This window comes from Panthera leo, chromosome F3 (assembly GCF_018350215.1).
Source record: "Panthera leo isolate Ple1 chromosome F3, P.leo_Ple1_pat1.1, whole genome shotgun sequence".
Classification (NCBI taxonomy): Eukaryota; Metazoa; Chordata; class Mammalia; order Carnivora; family Felidae; genus Panthera; species Panthera leo.
Window position 1 is genome coordinate 25,483,114 of NC_056696.1, and position 13,391 is coordinate 25,496,504.

Below are 13,391 nucleotides of genomic sequence, written 5' to 3' on the forward strand. Positions count from 1 at the left end.
TCAGTACACACTGACAAAACCCAGGATCTCATTCCGAAATTCAATAAATTCCTTAGAAATTCCTAGAAGCATTAACAGCTAAATTATAAAGCTAGTGTAAGTACCCCAAACCTAAAATTCTTCCATTGCCAATAATGCCCTGTTCTTTACAAACAAGTGCAAAGCCCTTTTTAAAAGCAGCCATCCAGGGGCACCTGGGTGGCTGTCGGTTGAGCGTCAACTTCGGCTCCGGTCATGATCTCACAGTTCATGAGTTTGAGCCCCATGTCAGGCTCACTGCTATCAGTGCAGAGCCTGCTTTGGATCCTCTGTCCCCCCCCCCCCCATGCCCCTTCCCCACTCGTGCTCTCTCCTTCTCAAAAATAAACAAACGTTTAGGATAAATAAATACAAAATAAAAGTAGCCACCCAAACAAACAACTCCTCAAGCAGAGGCCTCTCAGGGAAACCTTTGGTTTGGTATACTCTCATTTCACTCCCAGTTAAAGGTCTGTCTTTAGTTCTCTATCACTCATCGGGTCTAACATGGTAGAACAGTAAGAGCATAACCTATCCACCACAAGTCTAGATCCCAACCTAAACTCAGCATGTCACTAGTGACCTCAGAGAAGTCACTAGTCATCTTATGTGATTATTCCATAGAGGGTAATAACAACACTTCTCAATTATTTTGAGTATTCAAAAAGGTATGAGGGAGCACTCAATGAAAGGTAACTTGCTTTCTTTTGTCACCCAGTTTTCAGGATCCTTCTCTCCTCAAAACCCATCATACATGTCTCCACTACTCCATGAAAAGCACATAATTCCTTCACCATTATCTGCTTACTTTTAGATCTTTATTTAAACAACTCACCCTTCCTGGAAAGCCCTCCAATTCCCATCCACTACTTTTCTCCAAGACCCAAGAAGCTCTTCCCTGCTAACTTCAATCTACACTCTTCAAAGTGCTCTGCAAGTATTCCTTCATGTTAAAAAGTTTCAACTGAATTATTTACTATGCTTATATTCCCCCACTGATTTCCTGGGCGTGAATGTCTTTGTCTCCTCTCCTCAAACACATTACAAATTACCTGAAGATAACATGTGTCAACATCTATTGTTACCCACACATCCCATATTACAACAGCCATAAATGAAGAATTTTCTCACCGGGGTCACCTTATTTACTGTGGACCTTTGTCCTCTAATTAGAATTACAATCTAATAAGTTCATCCTAATTTGAGTAGCTAGCTCTTTTCACTTAGTTGGAAATACTTCACAAAACTTCATAAATCTCTAAAAAAGCCACACAATTCAAGCTTCGGACTTATTCTAAAAGACTCAGTGAGAGGGGGCGGCAGGTTGGCTCAGTCAGTTAAGGGTCCGACTTGGGCTCAGGTCATAATTTCGCGGCTTGTGAGTTTGAGCCCCACATCAGGCTCTGCACTGACAGTGCGGAGTCTGCTTGGGATTCTCTCTCTCAAATAAATAAATAAACTTAAAAAAAAAAATAAAATAAAAGGCTCAATGAGAGGAAGGCACTACTCAGAACATGTCAAAGGAAAGAAGATGGGGTCTTCACATTTCGTTGTAAGTAATTTATGGAACATTTAGATTTCCCCCACAGAAATTAAATAGTAAGTTATATAAAAAACAGACATTGTAACCGAAGCACAAGCCATGCAGACATTCTTAGAGGAGTCTCTAAGCCTGCAAGCAAAAGCCACAAACTTCTGATTTTACCACTTCAAGCCACAAAAGCATCACCCAAAACCACTACCTGCTTAAAGGTATGTGAGAGGAGCAAAGACGGCTGCTCTTCCTGCACCCTTCCCCACACTCCACTTCCTGAGACCTTCCATGAAGCTCACCTGAATGCTTTCCGGAAAGCATTCTGCAGCCACCTCAATTAAAACCATCTGTCCACTCACCCAACAAGTATCTGTTAACACCTACCAAGGCCAACAACCGCTGGTAGAGAACAGAAAGACAGTAAGAGAAACAGATCTTAGATGATTAAGCCTCAGATTCTGTGCTCTACTATTTGAAGCCAAAATCATATCAGAAACAAACAAAACCATCTGTATTTTATTTTGTACAACTGACTGGAAAGTTTAACTTTTTTTTAGTCTGAGGGATAATTTCACACAATTAAGTGCACAAATATCAAATGCACGGCTCTGGATTTGCACATATGTATTCTACACCTATGTAACCTCCACCCAATGCAAGATACAGAACATAAAGTCAGAACTATAAAGGAGGAAAAGGACTGGTCATTAACCACATCCCTGAAAACACGGACATGCTCCCCTGTGGTCACTGTCGTGCACAATCACTTTGGTTAACAGAAACCTCCACACACTCTGTGGTTTATTATCCCGAAACAAAATTTATGGAATCTCGAACTCTATATGAGACCATTTGTATACTCTATTTCAAGAATTTTTTTTTTTTTTAATGTGAAGGAGACTGATTCTGGATTAATATTTCCAAGAACTTTTAAAACAAAAAGATTAACAAAAATCCAAAGAAGGCGGTATTAACAAAAATTCAATGTTTCCTTCAGTGTAACAGGAAGCAGCCACACAGTTGGGAACAGAGTAAAAGAAGGGAGCCCAGGGAATAGAACTCCTAAAGTTTTAGAAGAAATCATGGAAATCCCCTAATTCATCTCCCAGCCTTGCCACAAGGTTCTCCTCCCACAAGAGATCTGAGAGCCCCATTGTCTAAGAAAGAGATAAGTCTGCTTTATTTTAATTCATGAATATGTAGCTTCATAGGGCACCAGGCTGACTGGGCCTGGTTATTTTAGGATGGCCCCCTGGAAGAGCCCATGGAAAGAAAAGCAGATGTACTTAATTAGTGTCTCCAAAGTCTGGCACAATACTCTAAAACCCCAGAGACATTTCTATAAATGAGTTTTCTGGTAACCCCTTTTAGTAAGCTATCCATTTTATTGCGCAACACCTAATGTACAAACATCTAACTTTATCATTTTACAAGAAAGGAGATGCTTGCAGACCCTAGCAAGGCCCTCTTACAAACCTAAGAACAAGCAGCTTAGGCACGGTGATAGAACCAGCACACAGTCATCCTGGAACTTTACCCTTCGAAACCGACAATTTAAGAGAAGGGACAGATTAATCCCTTAGCTTTAAAAATCTTCTGGGGAGGGGTGGGGGAAGGAAGCCAAGATGGCAGAACAGCATGGAAGTTTTGTGTGTGTCTTGTGTCCAGGAAATACAGCCAGACCAACACTAAACCATCCTGCACACCTAGAAAACTGATCTGAGGATTAACACAACAATCTTCACAACCACAGAATTCAACAGGAATTCACCCCAAAAGAAAGAGCAGGAAGAAATGATAGCCAGGAATTTAACCAACACAGATACAAGCAAGATGTCTGAACCAGAATTTAGAATCATGATAATAAGAATACTAGCTGGAGTCGAAAATAGATTAGACTCCCTTTCTGAGGAGATAAAAGAAGTAAAAACTAGTCAGGACGAAATAAAAAATGCTATAACTGAGCTGCAGTCACGGATGGATGCTGTGGCGGCAAGGATGGATGAGGCAAAACAGAATCAGCGATACAGGGGACAAACTTATGGAGAATAATGAAGCAAAAAAAAAAAAAAAGAGGGAGACTAAGGCAAAAGAGCACGATTTAACAATTAGAGAAATCAGGGGCGCCTGGGTGGCTCGGTCGGTTAAGCGTCCGACTTCGGCTCAGGTCATGATCTCACGGTCCGTGAGTTCGAGCCCCGAGTCGGGCTCTGTGCTGACAGCTCAGAGCCTGGAGCCTGTTTCAGATTCTGTGTCTCCCTCTCTCTCTGCCCTGGAGCCTGTTTCAGATTCTGTGTCTCCCTCTCTCTCTGCCCCTCCCCCGTTCATGCTCTGTCTCTGTCTCAAAAATAAATAAACGTTAAAAAAAAAATTTAAAAAAAAGAATTAGAGAAATCAGTGACTCATTAAAAAGGAACAACATCAGAATCGTAGAGGTCCCAGAAAAGGAAGGGAGAGAAAAAGGGGTGGAAGGGTTATGTGAGCAAATCATAGCGGAAAACTTTCCTAACCTGGGAAAGACACAGACATCAAAATCCAGGGCACAGAGGATCCCCATTAGATTCAACAAAAACCGACCATCAACAAGTCATATCAGAGTCAATTTCACAAAATACTCAGGCAAGGAGAGAATCATGAGAGCAGCAAGGGGAAGAAAGTCCTTAATCTAAAAATCTTCTCGGGAATTTTGAACAGCAAAAACAGACAGCTCTGCTCTAAGCTCTGACACTTTTCTCTGAAACTCAAACAGAACAGCGGCAGAGCTGTCAATTAAGTACAGCTGGAGACCAGGAGCCAGTAGAGAAGCATCTGCTGGGTCTGCGCCTGTTAACTCCAGACAAGTGATCATGTTCATCTGCCCAACGACTATAACGTGGTTCTTCACTTTCCTGCAGGCATTTCAGGATGTCTGTCCTCCAACTGTACCCCAATGAATTAGAGAAACTAAAAATGATGCCATACACAACAAGTAAACAAGATATTTCATTGTAACTTTTCCCCACAACTGCCCTTTAAGATATCTTTTTTTTTAACGTTTATTTTTGAGACAGAGAGAGACAGAGCATGAATGGGGGAGGGTCAGAGAGAGGGAGACACAGAATCTGAAACAGGCTCCAGGCTCCGAGCTGTCAGCACAGAGCCCAATGCGGGGCTCAAACTCATGGACGAGATCATGACCTGAGCCGAAGTCGGACGCTTAACCGACTGAGCCACCCAGGCGCCCCAACCCTTTAAGGTATCTTAACAATAGACATGTGAGTACATGTTTTAAAGTAAAATGTGTAGGCCCATTTCTAAAGAAAACACAATATTAATGTTAAAATTTCAGAAATACATATTCACATGTAAGATTCAAATCTGAAAAGATAGCATATTCATATGAGTATACACCTATTTATCTAGATGATTTCAAATCATATAAAAGTCTAATTTTTACTGAAAACAAGACAATCCTAGATCTTTCAACTCCTTGTTAGTTCCACACCTAACTTTGTGCATCTTGTAAAGCTATAGAAATAAAAGAACCATGTACCATATTTAATATTAGCTATTATAGTGGCATACATCTCAAGAAAATAGATGACCCTAATAAAAATACACACAAACTCCAACATATTGCTGAGAAGAATTTAAATTAATGTACAGTGTTTTGGGACTTCTTATAATTCAGACATTCATTTATTCACTAACTTACATACATTTACAGAACACTACACCAGACATGTTGCTAAGCACTGGAGATACAGAAATTCCAGCCTCCATCAAAATGGTAAGTGAATGCTCTCTGTGCATGCACCTTTTTGCTTAGAACTTATTATTAAACACAGAATGCATAGATCTAGGGCAGAAGTCACAAAATGTGTGCTGTAGAGGCCCACAGAGGAAATATTTTAGATTTTGAGGGACTAGACATACAGTATCTGATGCAATTACTCAACTCTGCCTTTACAGCATAAAAGCAGGCATAGACAATAGCTTAATAAATGAATTCACTGGGGGACCTGGATGGCTCAATCAGTTGAGTGTCCGACTTCAGCTCAGGTCATGATCTTGATGTTTGAGCCTCACATCAGGCTCACCGCTCTCAGAGCAGAGCCTGTTTTGGATCCTCTGTCCCCCCTCTCTCTACCCCTCCCCAACATGCACTCTCTCAAAAATAAATAAAACATTTAAAAAGAAATGAAATTCACTGTGTTCCAACAGAACTTTATAGATACCAAAATTTGAATTTCATGATTTTCACATGTCACAAAATTTCATTCTTCTTTTGATTTTTGAATGAAAAAATGTAAAAACATTTGCCTGGTACCTACAAAGACAGGAGGCAACCCTGGGCTGGATTTGGCCAGAATGCTATAATTTGCCAACATCCCAGTCTACAGATACAGGTCTCCACATCCGAGCTACAAGTTCCATGAGGTCGGGGCAATGTCCTATGAATCACTGTACATCCAGGAATTTGTATGGTACTGAGGAATGACAAGCAATTAACTAATGTTAGTCACACTGAAATGAATTAAAAGACTAAGTCCCTGACCCTGCCTTCAAAGACTTCATGGTCAAGAAGTGGTAACAGGCAAATCAAGAAACATATAATACTACGTGATAAGTGCTACAGTAGATACCTGCAGGGTGGTGTGAGCACCACACCTAATCCATGCCTGAGAGAAGGAGGGAAAGGGTAAAAAGACAGAGAAACTGGGGAAGAATTCCTGTAGGTGGTGATACCTAGCAGATGAGTTCCAAACCAAAGTATGTAAATGACAAAACATAAGCCTAGAGGTTAAAAAAAACAGCCCAGATCCTAAAGTATCTTGTACGCTATGCCAAGGAGTCCGGACTTTCTCCTAAAGGTTTGAGGAACCACTGAAGAATTTTAGCTGGGAAATGACATCATCAGATTTGCATTTCAGAACCATCACTCAGTCCAAAGTGTGGCTGTCTGAATAGAAGAGGCAAAATGGACAGACAGACCACCAATTAGTTAGAAAGCTACTGGAGTAATCCAGGTGAAATTCAATGGAAAGCTACAATAAGGTAGAGATAAAGGTGAGGAGTCAAGAGACACAGTGGCTGGATATAGGAGGTAAGAGCACAATCTTGGACAGATTGTAGTAAGGATGGGTGGGAAAGAAAGGGGTGGGGTTATAGTTGCCCAGAACTGACCTGCCTCCAGCAGTGGATCCTATCTGCTCTTCAAACAAAGTAATTTTACTGATGAAAGCCTATCAAGCCTGGTTATCTTTTATGGGAGACTTGGCAAAAGACTGGGTCAAGAGCCTCAGGGTTAAACAGTAGTGTGTTCACTGAGATCCAACTTTGAGTTGGGTAACACAATGAGGAATGAATGTAGTTTTGAACACGGTCTCTGGACATCCCAAACTGATCATGTCCAACAAGTCTTCAGGACTGGAGAAAGAGCTGGGCTAGAGATACAAGTTTAGAATTGATATTTGCAAACAGTAAAGAAAGCCTTGAGATTAAGAGGAATTCATTCAAGGAGAGTGAGTCGCATGGGGAAAAAAAAGGCGGGGGGTGGGGGGGGGGGGGGTGGGGGGAGAATCCAAAAATATAAGTGAAAAAGAATAGAGTGAAAAGGAGGAAAACCAAAGGAGTCTGGTATTTCTGAATCACTGTGTACATGAACTTGTATTTTAAAGCTGGCCTGGAATAAAGCAGTCCTTCTTTGGAGAGATCTGTTAGAGAAGCTAAGAACTACAGGGCCTAGTGCATTAGACTAAAGAGTCAAAAACCTACCCCTCCACCATGACTTTTGGCAAATCATAACCTCAGAATCCTCATCTTTGCCCTCACTGAGTTGTGGAAATCTAATCAATGATAAAATAAACTGGAGGTTTCATAAACTGTAAACTATTATAAAGGCACTCTTAACTTACTATTGTCATTACAACAGAATGCAAAAATTCCATCTAATAGTGTAAACTTCTGAAAAATGGGACCTTCAATCTTATACACCTTTTCTATCAGGTACTATGCTATGTATTTAGTAGGTATTTAAAAAATGTTTGCAGACTATTTGGCAGTAACATGAGAACATATGCACGGCGGGGGGGGGGGGGGGGGGGGGGGGGGGGGGGGGGGGGGGGGGGGGGGGGGGGGGGGGGGCCACATAGCAGAAGGCATATCCAACTTCCTAAAAGGATTTAGAATTGAAATAGTCAAACCAATCCTCCCACAAATGTGACCAATGACAAAATAATGGGGGGGGGGGGGGGGGGTGCTTATAGTTCCAACTTCTCTCCTAAAGTGTAAATTGTTTCTCTGAATGCTTTAGAAACCTGGAGAAGATTATACACAGAAAAAGCAGTGAATTGTAGAAAAGGAAAAGAGCCAACAGCAACTTTATAAAACCGTGTTCAACAACCACTGGCCATTAAAGAAGAGCTCCCTAACTTCTCAAGTTGAAACCTGCAAAATGTAAATCAGGCCTTTGTGAGACAAACTAAAATAGTGTCCCCTCAGGGTACGCAAATACCACAGTGAAGTCACCAGAGTGAACTATTCCCTGACACAGTTAGAACCTACCTGGCAAAGACTGTCCTGGGGGGAAAAAAAACAAAAACAAAAACAGCTGTTTAATTTTAAATGTACACTGAAAGAATGAAACAGAATAAAATGTAATATCCTTATATTATCAATTATTCTGACATAGACACACAAAAAGGATATTTAGCTAAATATTAGCTAAAAAGTATCATTTAATCACTGTTTGGTCCTAAAGCTTAGAGGAGGTTGGAAACAAATCTGGTCTTGGTGTAAATTTTAGGAGTTCCATAAACTTTGATTGAGTTGGTTTATAGGCACTCTCTTCCTTAATCTAATTGTTTTCAGAAAGGGGGAAAGCTACCTTCCTCCGAAATTAAGACCCAGCCTGCCAAGTTTCCATCTGCAATGACTATCAAGTTAATTAAAAAGGCTGTTTAATATAAGGCAAATCCTTAGCTACAATCTTACTATCGACTATCCCACTGATACTAATAAAACTTATTATAACTTATAAAACACAAAGCCAAACTTTTGAGTAGCAGTCAAATAATCCATATAGAAAGTTAGGAAAGAAGATCCAGAAGTTGAATGCAAAATAAGAATTCTTTTTAGAAAAGGGTGCCTGGCTGAGCTTTCTCTCCACAACAGGCAAAAAATGCAATTCTTGTTCCCACAGCAACTTTATGTGATTATATCTGAGGATACTTTGCACCCTGGATTACTGTATATGGTGCTTAAGACATGGCTGCTTTCAGAATCAACACTGATTTTCCTGGCTTTTGTACTAGTGTTGATAATGGTACAATGATCTAATTGGTCCTTGCTATCAGTTAGAATATGCCTTACCCCCCCACCACACACACACACACACACAATGGTAGCAGTTAAAAGGATAACATATAATTTTATAGATACGTGTGTATGCATGAAAAGTTTCTGGAAGGCTACATGAGAAACTGACTGGTGGTCTCCTACAACTTAGCAGTTGAAGAGGAAGAGACTCACTAGTCATTATCTTTAACTATTTCAATTCACCGTGTCATGTTTTATTTTTACAAGAAAAAAAAATGACTTATGATTAATGCCAAAACATGTATGTTTCTTATAACGACTTAAGTGCAATCTGACTCTGCTCATTTTAAAGTTTACTGTGTTTAAGTTCAACATCAAAAAGGAAGAGAGCAAAGTGCTGGCTAGCCCTGCATCTTTCACCCTGCTCACTTCAAGTTTCACAGGATCTGTAAGGGCAAAGCACAATATGCATCACTTGCTTAAGGGTATGTGAAATTTGAACTGGATGGGAGATTTAATAGATGCACAAACAGTCATGGTACTTGAATTCATGGGAAACAGCTAGCTAGAGCCCATGGAGTAACTAAAGTTAGGGACTGAATATGCTGACCATGAAAACACACAATGATACATAAAGCCCTTTCTATAAATTATAGATCATAACCTGCATGTGTACATATATCCCTGTCATTAAAAAAGGAGCAGGGAAAAGGAGACGGGCTGGGGGGCAGGGAGGAGAAAGAGAGAGAAAGAGAGAGAAAGAGAGAGAAAGAGAGAGAAAGAGAGAGAGAGAGAGATTGAGACATCAACCCCACTACACAAGTCTCCCTTCTTTTCCACCTTTTCCATCACACACAATTTCCTCCAGGACATCATTTCTGATCCAAGAAAAAGTACAATAAGTTCTACTCAAATTTTTAGAAATTGTCTACCTAAAAAGTTTCAAGTAAATGTTTTTACAGTTAATTGCACTATTCATATGGAAACTATTTTAAATAACTTTATTTGAACCCTTGGTTTTATGAACTTCACTTACCACGAATTATTACCAAAAGCTGAAGACTTTTTCGGCAAAAACAAGTCCAAGCATAAAACATTTTTAGAGTACAAAGTCCTGTAAGAGTCCTAACTAGGTGACCTCTAAGATTTCTTTTGACCTTTAAATCACCATGACTCAAAATTAATATATCTGCTCCCCAACAGTAACAACCTACTGTTACCGTCTTACCCACCAGTTACCTTTGTAACAAAGAAGTAATCTTTGGGTAATTTACCCACCTCTGCAATCACCTGAAATAACCTTGTGCTACATAGTACCCACAGCAGAAAACTCAGAAGGCCAAGACTGACAGCCCAACTTTAACCTACATAACAGATTCTTATTCAGAAATTTTCTATTGAATCTCAGGCACTTTGAAACATCAAGCAAATGCTTTTGCTTTGAAATTTTACTATTTAAAAATAGTTAAATAAGACTTTGTAGGCATTCAAAATACAACAAAGAAATTTTAATAAGTTAAAATTTCAACAAAAATAATTGGATACAGGGGCACCTGGGGAGCTCAGTCAGTCAGTTAAGTGTCCGGCTGTTGCTTTTGGCTCAGGTCATGATCTCATGGTTCTGGGGTATGAGCCTCGCATCAGGCTCCGTGCTGATGGCATGGAGCCTACTTGGGATTCTTTCTCTCCCTCTCTGTGCCCCTCCTCCCCCCCTCAAAATAAATAAATAAACTTAAAAATAATAAAAATAATTTTGGTCAAGTTACATTTGCTTAAAAATATACAGTACATAAGAGAATATAGCTGTCTAAAGAGTCAGCATCCCCACAAAGTTTTAGAAGATCCTAGGACTCTTGCTGTGTCCTGGGGAGGCACCTGTTCCAAGACGCTGCTGGTTCTACGCATTTCCAATACCTTTAAAACACTGAAGCAACAGTTTGCTTCTTCCATCTCTGAAAACAGGTGCCTCAGAGTTTCACTTTATGAACTCATTTTCCCAAAGTTCATCTTCCTAATAACTTGTCTAGAAATAAAATAGTGCTAAACACTCCTTTTCTAAAACTTACTCCACACACAGTAGTTTGACTACTTTTCAAAGCACTTTTTGTAAGTTATATTCTTCCTCTGGAATCTTGCCACTTATGTAAAGTTTAATGTGCCAGAGAGCAGTGGAAAGAAAAATGCAAAACCATGACCAAAAGAACTATTTGGGCCCTATGTTCTCCTACCAGAGGCCAGTAAAATCAATTCTTTCACTGCGATAGGGATTGAAGCTCTGCAAATCAGGTGCCAGTTTCTCACACATATTTTACTGTTAAACACAATAATGAATTATTCTGCTTATTTCTCTATTTCAGTGAAGAAAAACTTATTAGGATCAAAAATGATTTTGATACCTTAGGATAAACATGTCCATCTTTATCCACTACTGAGCAATAAACTTTTCTATACATCCTTTTCCTGATTTCTAAAAGGTTTCTACTCTTGTTTTGAATCAAAGTAAAAGGAAATCCAGTAAGGAGAGCCTTTTTATCCAGGGACCAAACTGTGGCCAGAAATTACAGTGAGTGCACACTTTCTTTTGTTTTCTCTGTACCAGGATTAGCAGTGAAACAGCTTTGTGGTCCTTAATTAAAGCTGAACAACTTTGAAGAACAATAACCTTAAAAGTGAATTTATATTTTAATTACGCGTAGGCCATACCGGTAGTAAAGACATTTGCTTCCCTCAAATTCCCTGCACTAGAGACCCTTTCCTTTCCAGCTTATTCAATAGAGCAAACAGCAATCACGCTCAAACCCAGGGAGAGGGGCATTTAAACAAGATAAAAGTGCTTAAGGTGGACCTTCCTATCTCTGACCCAAGAATGCGCGGTGATGGCCCCGCTAGGAGGGAGAAAAGCGAGAATAGGGGTTTCTGATTAACGCTTCAAAAAAAAGAGGGACAAAACAGCCCAAACGGCGAATCACTAAGCGAGCGAGAATCCGGTTAAGTTCGAAAGAGTAGAAAAGCAAACAGAGATGCTACAGCGAAGCATCTTGGCCCTCGCGGAATGTTAAGTGCTAGATCCAGTTTAGAAGTTGGAGGAGGGAATATGTGTGGCCCATGCTGGGACGCACAGAGCCAGCCCGCAGCTGTCTGAGCCCCGCAGGCTGGGCCACGGGGTGGAGGTGACCGGGCGGCTGCGCTGCCGGCGAGCAGTAATAGGAACAGGGCTGTCACCGCTTACCCAGGTGCAGCGTGAGGTTGATGGAGTTGGGGTACTGCACCCCGGCCAGCATGGTCTGGCTTTGCCACCAGGTGGTGTCGGCCTGGTTGTTGTAGTCGGTCAGGAAGGCTGCCCCGTGCTGCAGGTGGGGCTGCCCGGCGTCGCACAGGTGACAGGACTTGGTGACCCCGGTCACCCCGGTCTGCACACAGTACTCCTCGGGCGGAGCCCCGCACGTGTTGGTGGCCACCACGGTCACGTTGAAGGCGGCGTTGACGAACTCGGGCATGCAGCGCTGCGACCGCCCGCCCTCGTCCGTGCACTCGTCCATGGCTGCCCGGGCACAGCCGGCCGCGGCGGCCGCCAGCACCGCCAACACCGGCCAGAGCCGCCCCCGGGGCCGCAGCGCCGGCGCGGCCCGCTCGCTGCCCCTCATCCCGCCGCCCGCGCGCTGGGCCACGGCGAACGCAAGGGCGCGGGCGCGTTCCTCTCGCCCAGCGGCGTCCCCAGGAGGCCGCTCCGCGGGCTGAGCCTCGGGGCCCAGGGGCCGGACTCGCGCGCCGGGCGGTGGCGGCGGCTCGTACCGGAGAGACGGGCCAGTGGGCGCCGCTGGCGAGGACCGCGCGGCTCGCCGACCACTGCCCCGCGCGCCGCCTCCGCGCCTCCCTCACCCACCCGGGACACTGCCCGCACTCGGCGCCGACCCCCGACTTCCGAGCGCGGGCCCGAGCGCGCGCCCCCGAGGAGGAAGGAGCAGGGGGTGGGGTCGGCAGGGTGGGGTGGGGTCTGGCGGAGGAGAAAGCCCAGCCCCGGCCTCCTCCCAACAGCTCCCGCGGCCCCCGTAGCTGCTCCCCCGCCCTCCGCGCTCCGTGCACTGAGCGTCCGCCCGGGCGACTCGCGGCGGCGGCGGCGGCGGCGGGGGCGGCGGCATCTCGCGCTCGGGCCCGCGGCGCGCGATCGCGGGGGAGGGGCCTTGAGGGGCGCGAGGGGTGGGCGGGGAGCTAGGGAGTGCGGGAGGGGGGCAGCGGGGGAGGGGGGGGCGGCGGGGCGGTGCATGCCGGGAGGGAAGGGGAGGCCAAGGAGAGCCAGCGCCCTGTGGGAGTTGGGCGCCGGGGTCCCCTGGCTCCGTGTCCCCGAAGACTCCGGTTGGGGAAGGGGCAACGGAGGGAGTCTTAAAGGGGCGACGCTGGGTCGGTGAGGTCACTCGGAATCGGCCTTTGGGCCCCGCGCCAACCCGGGCCGCGACAGCGCGGTGCTCTGCCCCACCAGGTGTCCGTCCTTGCGTCCAGCCGGCCGCACTCTGGGGCCGGGCCCCGAGGGACCTGACGGTGG

At 43.9% G+C, this 13,391-nt stretch overlaps 1 protein-coding gene across 1 annotated transcript in view; it reads right to left on the reverse strand.

The window, feature by feature from the left end:
• Positions 1–12,801, reverse strand: part of LAMC1 (laminin subunit gamma 1) — a 127,118-nt gene extending 114,317 nt beyond the window's left edge. Inside the window, exon 1 of the mRNA XM_042925038.1 lies at positions 12,081–12,801. Within this exon, the coding sequence (XP_042780972.1) occupies positions 12,081–12,495 (415 nt within the window). The 5' untranslated portion in view covers positions 12,496–12,801. The remainder of the gene's footprint in view (positions 1–12,080) is intronic.
• Between the last annotated feature and the right edge of the window lie 590 nt (positions 12,802–13,391).